Below are 17,975 nucleotides of genomic sequence, written 5' to 3'. Positions count from 1 at the left end.
GTTCAATCTCCAGTACCTCCTCTAGAAAAATAAATTAATAAGTAAACCTAATTACCTTTCCCCTCTCCCCCCAAAAAACCAACAAAAAAGTTTTTTTAATGGGGGAGGTAATTTTAGTTTTTTTTTTTTCAGGGTGGAGGTATTAGATTTATTTGGTTTTTCAGTGGAGGTACTGCACACTAGGCATGTGCTCTACAGCTTGAGCTATACCCTCCCCCTTTATTTGTTTATTTTTTTTTAAGCAGAGGTACTGGAGATTGAACCCAGGACCTCGTGCATGTTAAGCAGGCACTTTACCACTAAGCTAACCCTCCCCCCTCAGTTTTACATGGTTTTTTTTCTGCTGTGTTCAACATGGATTGTGAGTTACTCCCCTACCTGCCCTGCTTTCGGGCCAGGGAGCCTCTCTCATCAGATGCAGCAATCTTGGAGTCAAACATCTCTGCTAATTACAGGCTGGGGATTTGGGCAGGTACTTATACTTCTTAAGCCTCCATTCTCTCATCTGTAAAATGGAGCAAAGAAGAGGACCAACCTCAAAGGGCGGCCATGAGAATTAAACGAGGGATGCAGGGAAAGCAGTCAGGAATGCATCTGGCATCTCTCGTGTGCTGCTGGAGCTCAGGATCTCTCTGCATCCCTGGGATCTAGCATGGAGCCTGGAACAGGGGAGCCTGCACCAGCATTGGCTGAGGTGAACTGAACGGACCTGGGCTCAGGGGAAGGGTGCTCACTCTCTAGCACGTCAGGCCTGCCAGGTGTGCCAAGCAGGCTCTGGTAGCCACAAGAAGTCCTGGGTAAAGATTTTCAGGAACTGATAGTTGGAAAGCAGGGTAATGTGCCCTGGAGGGCTAAGGACATGGGCAGGGTGATGACAGCATCAGCTACACCAGATGATGCCATTTCTATACTTTTAGAGAAAATTTAGGTTTGGGTAGACCAGATATTTTGTCTGAAATGAGGGATTATCCTCTAGGATTTAGGTGACAGCCAGTCTGTGATGGACTCCTGGATTTCCCCCCAGATCTCTTTTCCACTTCTTTCACAGTAATAAGAGTTCACCTGGGCAGATGGTCACCCTGCTAGAGAAAACATCCCCAGCCTCCCCTAAGGCCAAGATATGGCCCTCTGACTCAATTCTGCCCAGTGGGATGTGATAAAAAAGGTGTGAGCAACTTCTACATTATTTGCTTAAAAGGAGATTGTTTTTCCTTCCCATCATTTCTTTCCCCATTCCTGCAGGGATGTGAAATCAGACACGGCGGGAACCCCGCCTTGACCAGGCAGGTGAGAACAACACCCTGTGGGAAGGCAGAGCAACAAGATGGAAGGAACCTGGGGACGGGACTCCGGATGGCCAGGCTGTCAGCCAGGCCCACTCACCCTAAGGCTGTTACGTAAGTGAGAGCCAATATTTATCTTAGTTAAGCCACTGTATTGGGGGGCTCTGTCCTGGAGGCTTAGCTTCCTCTCCCCTCAGGAGGCAAGGTGGCTTTTGTTTAAGGCAAGAGAGCACACCCTGGGCCCATAGGGGCAGAGGGAGCATTCAAAGCCCTTCACACACTGTGTGAAGGAGGCCTCTAAAGAACCCAGGTGTCCACACTGGAGTAGTGAGTTATGCCAGAGACAGGGAGACTTTGGGGAAAAGTGCAGACCTGAGGCCAGCTCAGGGACGGGAAGGCAAGAAAAGCAGGCTGGACTCACCCTAGAGGGAACAGGTTGTGCAAGGTCTAATTCTTGTAATAACCCCTAGTGCCCTCAGTGTAAACTAACTTGGTTCTCAGTTTCCCCCCTGCTGGTTTGGATTTTGTCTTGGTTAAGGTTGCTCGGTTTTCATTCATCCATCTAATTTCTTGCTTCCAAAATGTTTCCTCCTGTCCCCTCTCCCCGCCTTTGTATGGATTCATGTATATTAAAAAAATATACTTTACTGTAGTTTGAATGAGGTTGCAGTGGGGAGGGAAAGTTGGGTGTATCTGATCAAGCTACTGTCTTAACCCAGAAGTCTTCTCACCGCTGTGGTCTTTCTTCATACAGAAGAAACTGTTTGCAGTTTCCTAAATGGACGAGCCCCTCCTATCTCTGTGACTCAGCACGTGAATCTCCCTCCCCTCATCTCCCCTTCTCCACACCCTCGCCATCCTCCAGCCTGGCCTCCCTTTCCCCTGTGTTGGCACCTGCCCAGCCTTGGAGACACTGCTCTGGGAAGCTTCTTTTGGTCACCAGGCTGGGTTAGGTGCCCCTCCTGGGGGCTTCCAAGGCATCCCACCACTTTCTCCCAATTCTGTACCGACCTCAGTATTGTAAATGTCTTTGTAACCCTGGTGCCTGGGACATGGGAGACACCGATAAATGCTCTATAAATGAATGGCTGAAACAGATGTCCATTTTGCCAGCTCTTTGCTTTGCATAATGAGAATCTGAGGAAGATGATTTGTTTGCCTAAAAAGGCGGAGGATCTGGCATGGGGGAGGGAGAGGGGAGGCAGGTGCAATTTAAAGGCGCCAAATGAAGTGTTGTGGGTCTTAAGATTTTTGAAAAATGAAAAGCTTTAACTGATGACTGCATTATTCCCAGTTTAGCTTTAAAAAAGAACCCTGAGAAAACTAATCTATGATGTTAGAAGTCAGGGTAGTGGTTATACCTGGGGATGTGGTTACTGGAGGGGAACAGGAGGCCTTTCTGGGGTGCTTGGTAATATTGTGTTTCCTGACCTGGGTGCTAGTTCCATGGGTGTGGTCAAATGTAAAAATTCATTAGGTTGTACACTTATGGTTTTTACACTTTTTTGTAAGTAGGTCACACTTCAAAAAAAGTTTACAAAATATGAGTAAATTTTTTTTAAAACAAAAAAAGCCCTAAACTTCTTTCTCTAGAATAACACCACCCTCTACCATGTCACCCTTGTTAATCTTTCCAGTTATTTAAACCCACAAACAGGTGGGTGTCCTTTGCACATCCCCTCGAGCTTAGACTAGTTAAATAAATGTTGAGTGCAGGTATTTTAAAAGGTTGAATCATTTTTAAAAGTGCTCATCATGTGCGACAGGAATTGAAGTGCTAATTATGTAAACCGGAGAGATGCTGGGTATCCTGTATGAGTAACCCCGATTTTCCTCTAGGCTTAAAAGTTGTCTTTCAAGTGATCGTGGCATGAATGGCAGGAGTGCGAGTCCTTCTTGGAGACACAGATCTCAGAGAGAGATCTGAGATACAGATGTCTGGAGCCTGGCCCCAGAGTTTGAAATTACAACTATTGAATTTATACACATATTATGAATGCTTCCTGGATGCAAATCTCTCTAAACATCTCAATGTCCTGGCATCCATCTACTCTATGTTGCCTGGTTAGGTTGCTCAACTCTGCGGTTCACTCAGTACGCTAGATGTCCAGTGAGAGAACCTATATTGACATGCCCCTTAGTGATTCGCAGCCCCCAAATCACCCTGGGGAAACACCTCCCGGATGGACACAGTCACTACTCACGGATTACTGAGCTGGATTGATGTAAGGATTGCTTTCATGATGTCTTGCCACCCGCTGAAAGAAAGGTCACCGCTGCGAGAAAGCTCTTTTGCCTTGGTGGAAAAAAAGCCAGACCACAATGAAGTTAAAAGTCACGAGGTCATTTCACAATCTTAATTCATCAAATATTTACTGAGGGCCTGCCATGTGCCAAGCAGTGTGTCAGGCACTGTGGACAGAAGGCTCTGCCTTAGAGTTTTGATCCTGGAAGGGTGTAGGGGCCATGCTTCAGTCGGAAGCAAGGTTGGGAGCTTGTCCTGAAGCTCTGTTTGTGGCACGAGCCCACGGTTTTTAGGTAGATTATACAATGGAGCTGGTTCTGGAGGGCTTAGGGAAGATTGTGGGGGTTTCACCATCCGTTCCTGCAGTTACTGGAACTAAAAAGAGTTTTTTCAATCTAGAGAGAAGCAAACCCAGATAATCTCAATCTAATGTGGTAAATGCTGGGACAGATGAATAAAGAGCTGGCCTGGGGATCAGAGGAGAGGTACTCACCTAGCATGAGAGGCTGGGAGGGGTCTCGCAGGTGGGGATACTGGCAGTGGGTCCTGTTCTCCAGGTTTTCTGAACCTCAAAATCAAAACATATGATCTGAAAAAGCATTCATTTCTTCATCTGCCCACTTATTTGCAGTAAAAGTCTTACAATAGTTTAACAACAAAAGGACATTTAGTTCTGCATGTAACACATTACCTTTATCAAAAATAACAAAGTTCCAAGAAATCAAAACTGTCCCCTCAAATCTGGGATATGCGGTGATGTTAGCTACAGTATATTTGTCAACTAAAAATTGATTATTATGCTTACATAATAACATCTTTCTGCAAGGTGTTTTCTTCTTTCTCTTTTACTGCATTTTCCCCCTAAATGTGTTATTGAGGTACCAGTGTATGATTATACCCAATGGTCACATGATAGTGATACATATTATTACATGCCCAACATAAGACAGATGTCTCTGTCAGATAATTCTGACACCCCATCATGTTCTCTGTGAAGGACATCAATTCATCCTGACGTGGATATGAATTTTACCCCCTGAGCTCAACTGACTATTGAAAGCCTTTGAATTTAACTTGATGCTCAGAATAGCTTCAGTTCACGTATCTGTCAGAAGAGTGTAATACTGAATTCACTGCCCCTCAAAATCTACCCAGTATTCAGGTTAGAGAACAATTTTCTTTCTTTCTTTTTTTTTAGTATGTACAAAAATTTCATTTATTTTTATGGTTGAGCAATACTCCTTTGTATGTGTATCTCATAATTTGTTTACATATTCATTTGTTAATGGACACTTAGGTTCTTTACACCTTTTGGCCATTGTGAACAACACGGCTCTGAACACTAGTGTACACTTTTATGGAGAACAGCTTTCACAGAGGAAAGCCAGAAGATGCTTTGTCATTTGCTTCTGAATAATCCAGGCCTTCAGATGGCTTCTCCCTGCCACTGCATACTGTGGGCACCCTATTGGCCCTCTGCAGAATCCCTTTGCCTGAACTGTACTTTGTGACACTGCCAACAGCCTTTATTGAGAATTATTATAAGGAACGGCCCTGTGACTGTGGCCTGCATGTCTGCTGTATGGGTGTTACTGAGACCATCCACTTTCACATTATGTCCCGTGTCCTCGCTGTGAAGACTCGCAGGAGAAATTGATTTCTGATCTCAGCAGCGGGAATAATGGCCCTTCTAATTCATTCAGTAAACATTTACTGAGCACCTCTTACATGCAGGCAATGTGAGACGTGCTGGGAATGCACTCATAAATGGAATACAGTCTGGTAGGGAACACAGACATCAAATAACCAATTACCCCATCAATCATTACAGTTTGACAAATGCTTATAAGAAAAATAATGAGGGGGGCACTTAGGGGTGCCAGTAGGGGGACATGGGGAGCCAGTGAAGAGTTATTTGAGGAAGTGATATTGCTCCTGGTTTTCTATTTAATCATCCTGACATGCTTCAGCTATGGTGCTAGGAAGTTAAAAGTCAAATTTATGACTCGCCTCTAGAAAGAGTACAGGATTGGGGATCAAATCTGATTTCTGGACTCATTTATCTGTGGAACAAGTATTTACCAAATGCCTGCTATGTGCTAGAACCAGGTAGGCACTGAGCATATACAATAGTCAATCAGATAAACAGGTCCCAGACCTCACGGAGCTTATAGACATGACAGGTGGGAGGTCTGGACAAGGAAACGAATGTTAAAACGTGGTCTGTAAGTGCTATACCTGGGGGAACCTAGGCAGCAACAGAAGGATGGGGGAGAAAGACTAACTAGCCCCAGCTCGAGGGCAGGAGGCTGTCCAGAAGAGGTGCTTGGGGATGTGAAGTCCAAGCTGAAATGTGACTTTGGTAAGACAAAGAGCATATTCCAGCCGCAGTTTCTATGTGAAGATCCAGATGTGAGAAAGGACAAATGACACGTTCAGGGAACTGGAAGAGTCCAGTGTGGCCAGAGCATGGGACGGGTCATGTGGCTAGAGGGGTAAACTGAGGCCAGTTTGTGCATAGCCCCATGAATCAAAGTGTGGGTTTGATTTTATCCTGAAGCCAATGGAATATCATTGAAGAGAAAGTGTTCCTACTCTTATTTTTCCTTTGCCTCATTTTTCTCTATTTTACACACACACACGCCCTTAAATCCTTTCATCAACAAGGTAAGGGTATAACCAACTAATTCACCAGATCACGTCATTAAAGAAAGGTAGCTCAAGAGAGGAAAATCCAACACAACACATTCATACAAAAATAATATCCAGCCAATCAGAAAGGATATAGAGCAGGGGGAGAGTGTAGCTCAATGGTAGAGTATGTGCTAAGCATGCATGAGGTCTTGGGTTCAATCCCCAGTACCTCATTAAAATAAATAAACAAATAAGGCTAATTACTTTCTCCTCCCACCAAAATTAAAAAAAAATTTGGACAAAAAAGTTCTCTGAAAAAAGGAAAAAAGGAAGGATATAGACATTTGCATAGAGTGTCTCTTAAAAGATAAACAAGAAACAGGTAATAGTGGTTGCCTCAGGGAGGTAAACTAGGTGGCCAGGGAATAGGGATGGGAAGAAGGCTGTTACAGTGTATTCCTTTTTACCTTTGGAATTTTGTACCATTTAAGTAAAATTTATTTTAGAATAAATAGCCCCAATCTGGTGGAAAAAAAAATTAAGTCAATAGTTGCAGGCTCTCTACTACACCATTTCTCTTCCAGACAATCCATCAGAATGCCAGGCTAGGATGACAGCATGCTGATGTAACAGTGAAAAAAATCAAAGGAGCCTTGGCTGAAAAACAGTTAGCAAGATTTGGTGATGGGTAGAATGAAGGGGGCAAAATGGACAGAGGATGCAAAATGAAACTTCACATGTGCTCTTGGGAGGGCGTGCATACTCCTCAGTCTTGGCTTCGTCACGTGTAATGTAGCAATAATGGTGGCCTGTGCATCACAGGGCAGTCGCAGGAATTAAATATGCTGGATCCTGGTTATTAAAAGGTGAATAAGACTGTATCCGATAAGGGAGAACTGAGGCACAGAAAGGTTAGGTAGTCTCAAAGAGATCTCAGTCTGGCGTGGCGGAGACAGATGAGTAAGTCACAGGCAATTTCAGCGCCCTGAGAAGTGTCTCAGGGTCAGCGGGTGCACTCCGAGAGGAATCTGTAGGAGGCAGGCTGTCTTAGGCTGGGTTCCCTAGGGACAAAGTCTGAGATGGGGTTCTTGTATAACTGAATAATTGAGGAATGTTCCTGAGAGAAGCCTGTAAGGGAATGAGGGAGGCAGGGTAGGGCAGGGAAGAATCTGGACAGGAGGTGTGTTTTGCTTAGGGGCTGGCAAACTGGTCTTCAGCCCAAATCTGTATTTCTGTAAATGAAGAACGGTTGTACTGAAACGCAGTCACGCTTATTTTGTGTATGTATTATCTACGGCCAGTTTTGCGCTATGACGACCAAGTTGAGTAGCTGTGACCAAGGCCATGTGGCCCACAAAGCCTAAAACATTGACTATCTGGCCCTTTATGGAAAGTCTGCAGTTCCTGGTTTAGCTGAGTCTAACCTCAGCCTGATCCCGGGGGGAGCCCTGGAGCCTGAACAGCATCGCAGGATTGCCCAACCCCAAGGCAAGGTGCCTGGCCTCTTCTGTACCTTTGCGTGGGGCCAACTTCAGGACCTTGTGCTTAGAAGGGCCCCAAACTTGGAGATAAGGAGAGAGGTCCAGGCTGGAAATATAAACTTGGGAGTCATCAGGATATAGATGGCATTTAAAGTCTAGTCTTTAAAGTCTGGTATTTAAAGCCTGAATGAGATCATCTCGAGAATGATTACACATAGATACGGAATTTTCTGAGCCTTGAGGCGTATGTACGAACGTGTACAGGCCAGGAAGAGGAAAGGATTGAGGGAAAGAGACCCAGGAGAGGCCTATTAAATAGGAAAAAAACTGAGACAGTGGTTTCCTCGAAACCAAGTAAAGAACACGCTTTAAAGAAGCAGTAACCAGCAAGTTAGGGGCAGGATCTGGGGGCAGTATGGTTACACCCAGAGGTCCACAGGGAGTCTGTAAGCTCAAGGTGGGTGACAGGAGCAGCCCCAATATGCAAATGCACAGACGTATACTCACACCGGGCACCTACAGCCACACTGGTGTCCTTACTGGGGACTTGCAAGTCTGGTATATAGAGAAGAGGTCTGGGAACACAGAAGTTAATTTTCGACAAGAGCAGTTTCAGTAGAAGTACATGAGCAACAGCCTGACAGAATGAGTTCAAGAGCGAGGGAAGAAATTGGAGACAGCAAGTACAAACAACATTTTCTAGGCACTGTGTTGAAAAGGGGCACAGAGAAATGGAGGCGTAGCCAGAGAATTATGTTGAGTCAGGAGAGGGGTTCTGCTTTCAGGTGGGAGAACCTGCGTCGTGCTAGTGAAAAAGATTTAGGAAGAAAGGGAAAAATCGATAATGCAGGAGGGGAGAGCTACAAGACGGACATTCTTGAGCTGATGGGAGGATATGACACTTGAAGTCACGAGGAGAGGCTGACCTCTAGGAGCGGGGACAGTTTGTCCACGGTACAGGACACAAGGCAGAGCTGGTGTGCCTAGATGAAAGGAGGCTGATGGATATGATTGTGGGAGCTCAAGTTCTCTTGATGGCTTTTATTTTCTCAGTGACATAAAAAGCAAGCCCATTAGCTGAGAGAGAGTAGAGGTTTGTGGAAGGAGAGGAAAGGGTCAAGTGGCCATCCAGAAGAGTGGCCGAGTGAGTGGCTCATTTTTATATCTTCTACAGCACCTCCGTGACTTTGGCAAGAATGTTCTCAGTGTCTTTTGTGTCCCAGGCACTTTGGTAAACACCAAATGCTTCTTGAGAGAAGTGTGTCTGGAAAGCACCTTCAAACGCATCCCAAGCATGTTTTAGATTTGCAGCTGAGTGCAGCCTGGCAGAGCAGAAGCAGTGGTGATTCAGATTTGGAAGATGCCAGAAGCCTCTCTTTGGGGCCACTGAAGAAGCCTCCTAAACTGGTTTCCTGGAATCTGTTTGGTTGAAATACAGATCTGGTCACGTCACACCTTTTCTTTAAATCCTTCAGTGAAGGTATACAAGAACTTGGGACAAACTGCTTCTACGGAAGAAAATAAGAACACTGGGGTACAGAGGTGACTTACTTTTCAAGGATATCTTTGTATAGTGTTTGGAGAAAAAAATAACTACGTGCATGTATTCACCATTCAAAACAGAACAAAACCCCCTCCTCAAAATTTTTTTCTAGGGCTTTCCACTGCCGTTAAGGGAAAGAAAATCCTTGGTCTTTCATGCTCTGCGTGGTATGGGCACGCTGCCCTCTCCAGCCAGATCTCCTGTTGATCTCTCTTCCTTTGACTCTCTCCAATGAGGCTACACTGGCCTCCAACTCAGCTAGGCGAGGCTCTCCTGGGCCTCAGGGCCTTCTCGGCAGCTTTTCTTTCTGCCTTACTCACTCTTACTCCCATCAGATGAGGAAGGAACCAGCGGGCAGCCGCTCGCCTGGCCTTGCCTGTTATGGGGAAGGGGCAGGGGATGACAGTGCCGGCATCCCTTGGTTCAGAGGGCACAGAGGGAGAGATGAGTTGGGGTCACACAGCCTTGCTCACAAGGTCAGACAGTTCAGAGACACGGTGTGATGGATCTCCTCCAGAAGGCTACTGGGGACTGGGCCTGGAGCCAGGGATGGATTTGATAGCTGTGAGTCAAAACATGGCGTCCTCCCCCTCAAGCGAGGAAGCCTGCACCACCGGCTACGACAAAGACTGCAAGGCAGGAACGCCATGATCTGCTCAACAGCGAAGGGAGGATGATCCTGAGCAGCCGGCCGCACGGCTGGAAAATCTCGCTCCCCCGACGCCTGCGCACTCGGGGCCCTGAGCCCCCACACCCAGGCTCCGCCCCGAGGAGGGCCCGCGACCGCGCCCCGCCCCTCGCCTCTGCGTGCGCACCGCCTAGGGCCCGCCTCCGTAATAGACTGCCCGGCGCATGCGGCGGGGCTGGTGCACTGGCTGCCGGGGCCTCAGCGTGCGCGTCGTCCTTGTAGCTCTTTAGCCGACGGCAGGATTTAAAGCCGGCCTCAGGTAGGCTGACTCCAGGGATCCGGCGGGAGCTCTTCCCCCTGCACGAATAGGCAGTGGGAGCCCAGCCTGGCGCGGGACAGCCCCACCGCCGGTGACAGACACCGCTCCCACCAATCAGGGGTGAGGTGGCTCGCTGGCCTGCCCAATGGGCTGAGTGCCTAACGGGAGTAGGGCGGGCAGCCAGGCCGGCGAGGAGCCGGCTCCCGCGCGCGGGGCCGCGTGGCCGGGCGCCGCCGGGGAGACTGGCCGCAGGGGGCGTGGGGCCGCAGGAGAGGCCGCGGGGCCCGGGCTGCGGGGCCCGGCAGCGCCCATCTCAGCGCGGCCTGGCTCGCCTGACCAGGGGGCCGGGGATAGCTTCTGGGACCTAGAGGGCCGTAGTGGTGCGGGAGCCGCCTCTGCTCATTCCGCCCGGAGCAGCCTGGCGGCTGCCGCTCCATTCAAACTACCCTGCCCTCGCCCCTCTGGCCTCAAGGCACCGCGTTAGCCTCGCTGGAGGGGGATCAAGGTCCCAGACGGGCCCTCGGTGGTGGGGGATGGGTTCGGTGGCCTGACCGCGGGCCCCTCCGGCACGCCCAGACTCCCGCGGGCAGAGGGGGCCTCGGAACTCGCGGGGCCCGGTGGCCTCCGGGTGCTGGGTAGGGGCCGGCTTCGGCCTCAACGCTGGCCCTCAACCCTCCCAGCCACCTGGAATGAGAATGCTGCATTTTAAAGAACTTCATTCACTACGTGTGCGTGGCGCAGTTACGTCCACACTCATTGTAATTTTGAATCCTCAGCAGTCCTGTGACACAGGCGATGTTGAGTTTTTCACGCCCATTTAACAGATGTCAGGACCAGGGCTTCAGGCGGCTACCATGACTTGACAGGTCCCAGGACACCAGTGGTGGAGCTGAATGGAACTCAACATTTAACATCTTTGTTGTTGTTTCATCTCTATTGAATTCCTCTGATGCATCTTGATTTATGTTACTTCTATGCTTGAAAACCTTCCCTTGTCTCCCAACACCTTCAGACTAAAGTTCAGTTTGAGCATTTAAGTGGCCACATGATTTGGCCCCTTGCCTAAATTTTCAGTTTATTTCCCACCATCCCCTCTGACTCCCGTCACCCCTGGTGTCTTTTCTTGGCCCTACCTCTGTGGTCTGTAGATAGCCTTCCTGCTCACTCTGTTCCCTTTCCCTTCAAGGCCATCGCAAGGCTCAGGTCATCACAGCAGGAGCAGTCTGGATCCTCTCCCTTCATTTCTTGCCCCTTCCTCTAATGGGCCATGATGCGTTACCCTGGTCTTGCCACTGAAAGCTTTCTGCTCTCTCTTCTTCCCCATTTATACTCATGTCAGCTGTAGTCGCTCTGTTTCCTGCCATCACTGGATTACTCATTTATTTGTAAATATTTTATCTAACTGGACTGCAACTTGAGCTGTGGGCCCAAATCTGAGTAATTTTGTGGTCCCCAAAGTGTGTGGCACAGTAGCACTTACCTACTGGGTAGTCCATACATGGGGTAGAGGGGGCGACTGAGTACCATCCGCCTCTCCCACCTGATCTTTGAGTGCATTGGGATATTTATTGCCAGGCACTGTGGGAGACTGCAAGAATCTCCCCTAAAGAGAGGTGTTAATCTATTCTCTTAGAGTAAAATCAGGGCAAATCAAATGCAAATGGATGAGTCTTCCTGGAGAAGTAACCCGCTCTATAACCCAACTCAGGATGGCTGAAGAATTTCTAGGAACATCAAAAATTTAGTCAGTGAGACCTGAATATAGTCTCAGGGATATGCCTGGTTAGGACATCTCTAAAATGTAGCCAGATCTAATATTCACATGTCAATAAGGACCTGTTCAGTTGCGAGGTGACAGAGCAGTCTTTGTCCCAGATATTAGGGACTTGAAGTCAAAAAGTCTGGGGCAACTGCAGACTGTATATCCCTTTCAGGAGATCACAGTGCACATAGCTTATTAAAGGCTCCCAGCCGTCTTGAATTAAACCGATTGACTGTTAAACCGGCATTTCTCTGCTTTATCTGTCCATGAAACCCTTTTCGGGAATCCCATATGGATTTTGCGGAAACCAAGATGCGTGCTTTTGGAAATGCTGCAGCAGACAGAAAGAGCAGGTCATGGTTGGGTGTCTTCCTTGCTGTCCGAGGGGGAAAGACATTCTGAACGTTCTTAATTCCTTGCCAAGTATGTTCATTCCTGCCTTAGGGAGGAGTGGGGCAGGGGAACGCTTCCAGCTGACTCCCCAGTTTCCTTGTTCCTTTCTTAGGTTATTTTTATTAAAATTTGGCTTCACATGAAGTGTTCCTAGAGGAGGAAAATGTCCCGACCATGCCAAAGCAAGCATTCTCTTGTGCTTGTGATTGTGTTTCTCATTTTGATCACATTCAGGTTTATTGACCAAATGATAGTTCTGAGCCTCTGAAGCTGGGGCCAGTGAGAAATTCTCCCTGGAGAGCCCGTTACTGTCTGTCTGCTCACCACTTATGTCTGCGGTTCTTGCATCCATTCCCCCCTTTTTATTTCTCGCTAAGTCTGTTTCTTCCATTCCCTGCCACAACTGTACTGCTCTTAGGATTTAATTTAATCACCCCTCTCTTTGAGTCCTCTGCCCATTATGTGCTTGAGACTGGTCTATTATCTGATGTCCTTTTCCTCCAATACATACAGTCTCTCTTCAAAGCATACCTGGAAGAGATTGCTGGCAAGGAGCAAGTTATTAAATTACAGAAGAGAACTACCTTTCATTGAAAGATCTTTAGTTTTAACTGCAACTCCTTTTAAATGCTGAAATCCTTTCCTTTTATTCTGTCTTCCATAACCTAGAGGAGCTGTGTCTTCTTGGCGATACATTATAGTTTAGCCAGAGGCATGATCTCTTTCATGGAAAATCGGAGTGCACATCCAAGATTGAAACTCTTTTCCCCACGTAGGGAAAATAATGCAGCACCTGCCTGGTATCCCAGTGTCTGCCAGCACTGGGGGCATAATGTTCTATCAACAGAGCCGAGTTTTTTATTTTTTGTTTTTTTAATTAGGTTGACTCTGAGGTTGTTGGCTGTCAAAGCTTTAAACAAAAGCTGCATTATTTAATTAGCAGTTGTTTTTCAACTCATATTTGACTGAAGCCATTGAGTGTGCCAAGAAACAGTATCACACATAACAGCCATCCAAAGTCGTGTGACAGCTGGGGAAACCGAGGCTTCTAGAGGGTTCATAGCTAGTAAGTGGCAGAGCTGGCATTTGAACTCAGATAAGTTTCATTTGTTGAGATGTATTTTTTCTATAATTTTTCCTTCTCCTAGGTCAGCGAGTACAATGAAGTACATTCTAGTCACTGGCGGTGTTATATCAGGAATTGGGAAAGGAATCATCGCCAGTAGCGTGGGCACAATACTCAAGTCGTGCGGTTTACACGTCACCTCCATTAAAATCGACCCGTACATTAACATTGATGCAGGAACATTCTCTCCTTATGAGCATGGTAAGCACAATGCCTTTCTTTTTTCTTGAAAACTGTAATTGTTTAATGTGTGAAAGAAAATGTCAGCCCTTGGAAATGGTGTGTATTTTGCAGAGCATAACCTCCGTTTCCTGCCTTCTGAGAAGGATCCTTCACATAGCAGAATCATGCTTTTCTCAGCAGGACAGAGAGGAAGCAGAAATCTTAATAGGCAGTGGAGTGATTGGAGTCCAGTGGTTTCTGTGATAGAAATAATAGAAACCATCTTTTTTTGGTGGCTGAATGAAAGTTTGTCTCTTTTGAAAAAGACATCTGGTGACATAGTAACTTTCTTCAAATATTTGAGAAGAGGGATTATGTTTATTCTTTGTGGACGCAATCTTTAGGAATAGTGTGGTTGGACAGATGTCAAGATATTTATTTTGACTCAGGATAAGGAAGATTTCTATAATAGCAGGTGCTCTCCAAGAGTGGGGTGAGGACTTCAAGAACTCATGAGTTCCCTTTGGTAGAGGTGTTCAGACAGAGGCTAAAGGACCACTCTTTTGGGATTCAGGCAATAGATAGATGTTGAATTTGGATGATTTATATGCTTCAGATTCTGTTTGGCTAACAGAGTTTGGGTAATAAAAACAAGCATGTGTGGAGTGAAAAGTTGAAACCGTGAAGGTAGGGGTCAGAAAACCACACTTAACGTCTTTACTGCCGCTGATCAGGATGATGTAAAACTGTGTCTGAATTACCTAGAAGAGTAATTACTTAAAATTGAGGGTAGAAGGACTGTTAAAACATGTTAAAAAAAACAAAACAACTTCTTAAGTTAAAAACGTTTTTTCATACACCTGCTATCAAATGTGAGCTAAAAATCTATAAGAATGAGTGTCATTAGAGCAAAACTCCATATGTAGTAGTGTCAGGGAAAGATGGACAAATTGGAGCAAAGTTTAATACAGAATTCTTGAGAGCAAAGGACGACAGGAAAACAGGACCATTTTTACTTTCCTCCTTTTGAGCTTGTCTCCTGCTGCGGTGTTGCGATGCTCCATTCAGGGCAAAATTTCCAGAATGACATTTCAATGACTGAAAGTTCAGCAAAGGAAGAGGAGGAAAAACTTGAGCAATTTCACAGGTTTGTTTTGGACTAAAGTGCGGCCCAGAAGCTGGTTTTTATAACCAACATGACTTTTAATATGTGCACCCTGTTGAAGTTTTAGGGTCAGATCCTACTTTTATCACATCTTAAACCTTTCTCTGCTCAAGGAGGAGACTTTGCTAAAAGTTCTTTTACTTTGTCCATGTGTCTTGCCTGGACTGTAGTTTCCTTCCAGCTCATGTCATTTCATGACTCTTCCTGACCCGGTCTGAGTTTGCAGAATGATTGGTGATTTTTCTCTTGTGTCATATTTCGTTTTCTAGAAATAAATATCCCTGCTTCCTCTCAAGTTAATGCAGACTTTGTCCTTAATGTTCAGGTGTTTCTGTTGGGACTCAAATTGTGCCCTGGTCTGTGCACCTCTCCTTAACTGAACCGTTTTCACTGTTCACTGCAGGTGAGGTTTTTGTGCTGGATGACGGTGGGGAGGTAGACCTTGACCTGGGTAACTATGAACGTTTCCTTGACATCCGCCTCACCAAGGACAATAATCTGACCACTGGAAAGATATACCAGTACGTCATTAACAAGGAACGCAAAGGAGATTACCTGGGGAAAACCGTCCAAGGTAATACTGGATTTGCCTTCACGGTTTGAAAATCTTAACCAGTTTAATTTCATCTGTGTATAAAAATGTACTTTTTATGCAGTTTCAGTGTGAACGTGTCAAGGTATTGTTACTGAAATAGGTCTTCAGTTGAGAATTCAGAGTTATATGGCTGTTTACTCAAGAAATCACTTGAGTAAGCTCCCACCCCTTTGTGAATGGCCTTGAAGGCGTCAGTCTAGCTGCATGATTTGAGTCCAGAGAGCTGTTGTTTTGACACAGTGATGAGCATGGAGTGATGAAGGCAACTAGATTAGGGCAGTAGCCACGCAGTGTGTGTCACACATCTGGGATGTACTATGTCTAGACAGTGAGTAGCAGGAGTCCCATTGGGTGCGTTGGTCCCTAGGCTGGTGCTGGGCTGGAGGGAGTCTGAGAGGAGGGTCTCTCGGGCCTACTGAGCTTTCGCCAGCACAGCTTCACCTGTGTCTGTTGAGATTCTGCATGGTGTTCATTTGAGACCAGTGATGCTTTTTAAAAGGTGGGGTTGGAAAACCACTGGTCTAGTATATGACAGAAGTCCAAATTGGGGAGGGGGAGTTGCTGAAGAGTGGCTTCATCTGATTTAGGAGAGTAAATCTGCTTTTGGCTTTAGCCTTTACTGGACTGAAAGCCGAGGGTCATGATGACAGTTGGCTCTGGCCTGGGGCCACCCTGGCCGGATTCTGGGCCAGGGGGTCTGTGTAGGTCTTGGCTCTGCCACTTACCAGCTTTGTGCACAAGGGCAGATTACATGCCTTCTTTGAGGTCTGGTTTCCTTTTCTGTGAAATGGAGATAATAATAGTACCGACCTATCCGGGCTGTTGGGAGAAATAAAGGAGCTCAGTCAGCGGAGTGTTTCTCTGAGTTCCTGACACACGGAAAGGGATCGGTTAGGAATTGCAGTGATCCTGGTCATACAGTTTGTTGTTCTCAGCCTCCAGTGTATTAACTCATTTATTCACTCATTCATTCAACAGCAGTTTTTTTGAGTGTTCACTGCTGTCAGACTCTGACTGGTCCTGGGAAGACATGATGAACAAGACCAATGAGGCTGTTGTCCTTAAGGAGGTTACCTTATGGGAGAGAAAAAACAAACAGATGAAATGAGCTGCTTGATGGAAGCTGAGAGGGAAATACATAGAGTGCACAGAGAGAGTGATGGGGAAGGCTGGTCTAGACAGGGGGTCAGGGAGAGCCTCCAAGGAGAGGACATGTGAGCTGAGGCCAGCCCTGGGAGGAGCGGAAGGAGGGGGTCTTGGTGCATACAGACGCCCATGGCTGCAAAGGGCCTGGGAGGGAGCCTGTCCTGCACTCAGACCAAGGAGGAGGCGGGCGAGGGGGCTGCAGCCAGGCTCCGCATGGCCTTCTGGGCCATGGCGTGGAGTTTGGATTTTCTCAGAGCCATGGGAAGCCATTCAGGAGTTTAAGCACGGGACTAGTGAACTCTGATTTGCACTTTAAAAGGATGCCTTTGGCTTCTGTGTGTGGAATAGGTACTAGCCTTTGTGGGAGGCACTGCCGGCTATGGGCGTAGCAAGTTAAACAGTAACCTCTGCCCCTTAGGAACCGGGCCGTCTGAGCCCCACAACCGTGATTTAAAAAGCCCTCAGCCGACACTGATGTTGGTGGGCACTGACTGACTGGGAACGCTGCTCGGCGGTTCACCAGTGCCCTCGCCACGCTTCCCCGACTTGCGGATAGGGAGGTGGAGCTCAGGAATAGTTAGGTAATTTGCCCAAAGACCCACACTTAATGAGTGGTGGGCCCGAGGTTTGAATCCAGACAGCCTGGCCCCAGAAGCTGGGCTCCTGACTGCCCTGCCGCACTGGGCTGCCTCGCAGCGGACTGTCGGCCCTTCAGTAAACTGGAAACGTAATGGAGCAAGGTCCTGGCGTAGTCTTGTCCCTGGAAAAGCACCCTGGTGTGAAGTGTCCCCCTTAGCTGTAAGCAGGAGGGGTCCCCGCGTGGTCTGATGTGTGGTTGGTTGTGCAGCCAGGGTAGATTCTGCACTGGGGCTGGTGCTCTAAGGTAGCTCAGGACGTCACTCGAGGCCCTACTCTCATAGGGCTTCCAGCCCTACTGGGCTATCTGGAACGGAGACCACGGGGAGTGAGATTTGTTAAGGGCATTTAAGAGGGGGATTCAAAAGTATTTTTATGACCCCACTGCTACTCTGCAGTTTGTTGTCACAGTGAGTGTGTCTGCCTCAATTGATGCCGATGGAAAGTGTAGGTCACATGTTTCTTTTCTCTTCCTCAGTCGTCCCGCATATCACAGATGCAATCCAGGAGTGGGTCATGAGGCAGGCCTTGATACCTGTGGATGAAGATGGCCTGGAACCCCAAGTGTGTGTTATCGAGGTTTGTATGAGTCTTTTCCAAACCCTGTGATTCCTGCGCATGTGACCACGTGTACATTTTTACCTCCTTAGTCAGCCATCAGCAACTGAGGAGACAGTTCCCAGTAAAGCCCTTGACCCCCTGAGTCTAGCGTGGCGGGTAAGGACATGGTCACAGTCACGTGAAGTGGCTGCACTGTCGAAAGCGATACCTGGTCCACCCGATTCTCCCTGTTCAGCATTTGTACGCTCAGTGTGGACTGTCCCGTAGGAGTGGTGTGAGGCATTTTCTTCTGTCTC

General features: G+C 47.2%; 1 protein-coding gene across 4 annotated transcripts in view; it reads left to right on the top strand.

The window, feature by feature from the left end:
* Nucleotides 1-518: 518 nt before the first annotated feature.
* The window catches only part of CTPS1 (CTP synthase 1), a 37,123-nt gene continuing 19,666 nt past the window's right edge, over nt 519-17,975 (top strand). For 2 of the 4 annotated variants that reach the window (XM_072974672.1, XM_072974671.1), the window contains exons 1-5: nt 519-694; nt 1,243-1,397; nt 13,437-13,615; nt 15,145-15,315; nt 17,597-17,697. In XM_072974672.1, the coding sequence (XP_072830773.1) occupies nt 653-694; nt 1,243-1,397; nt 13,437-13,615; nt 15,145-15,315; nt 17,597-17,697 (648 nt within the window). In that variant the 5' untranslated portion in view covers nt 519-652. Of the gene's footprint in view, nt 695-1,242; nt 1,398-9,981; nt 10,254-13,436; nt 13,616-15,144; nt 15,316-17,596; nt 17,698-17,975 lie in introns of those variants that run through there. The other 2 variants (XM_006215844.4, XM_072974673.1) reach the window with 2 other exon arrangements.

This window comes from Vicugna pacos, chromosome 13 (genome assembly GCF_048564905.1).
Source record: "Vicugna pacos chromosome 13, VicPac4, whole genome shotgun sequence".
In the NCBI taxonomy this organism is placed as follows: Eukaryota; Metazoa; Chordata; class Mammalia; order Artiodactyla; family Camelidae; genus Vicugna; species Vicugna pacos.
Note: the sequence above shows the minus strand (reverse complement) of the source record. Positions and strands in the feature narration are given on the sequence as shown.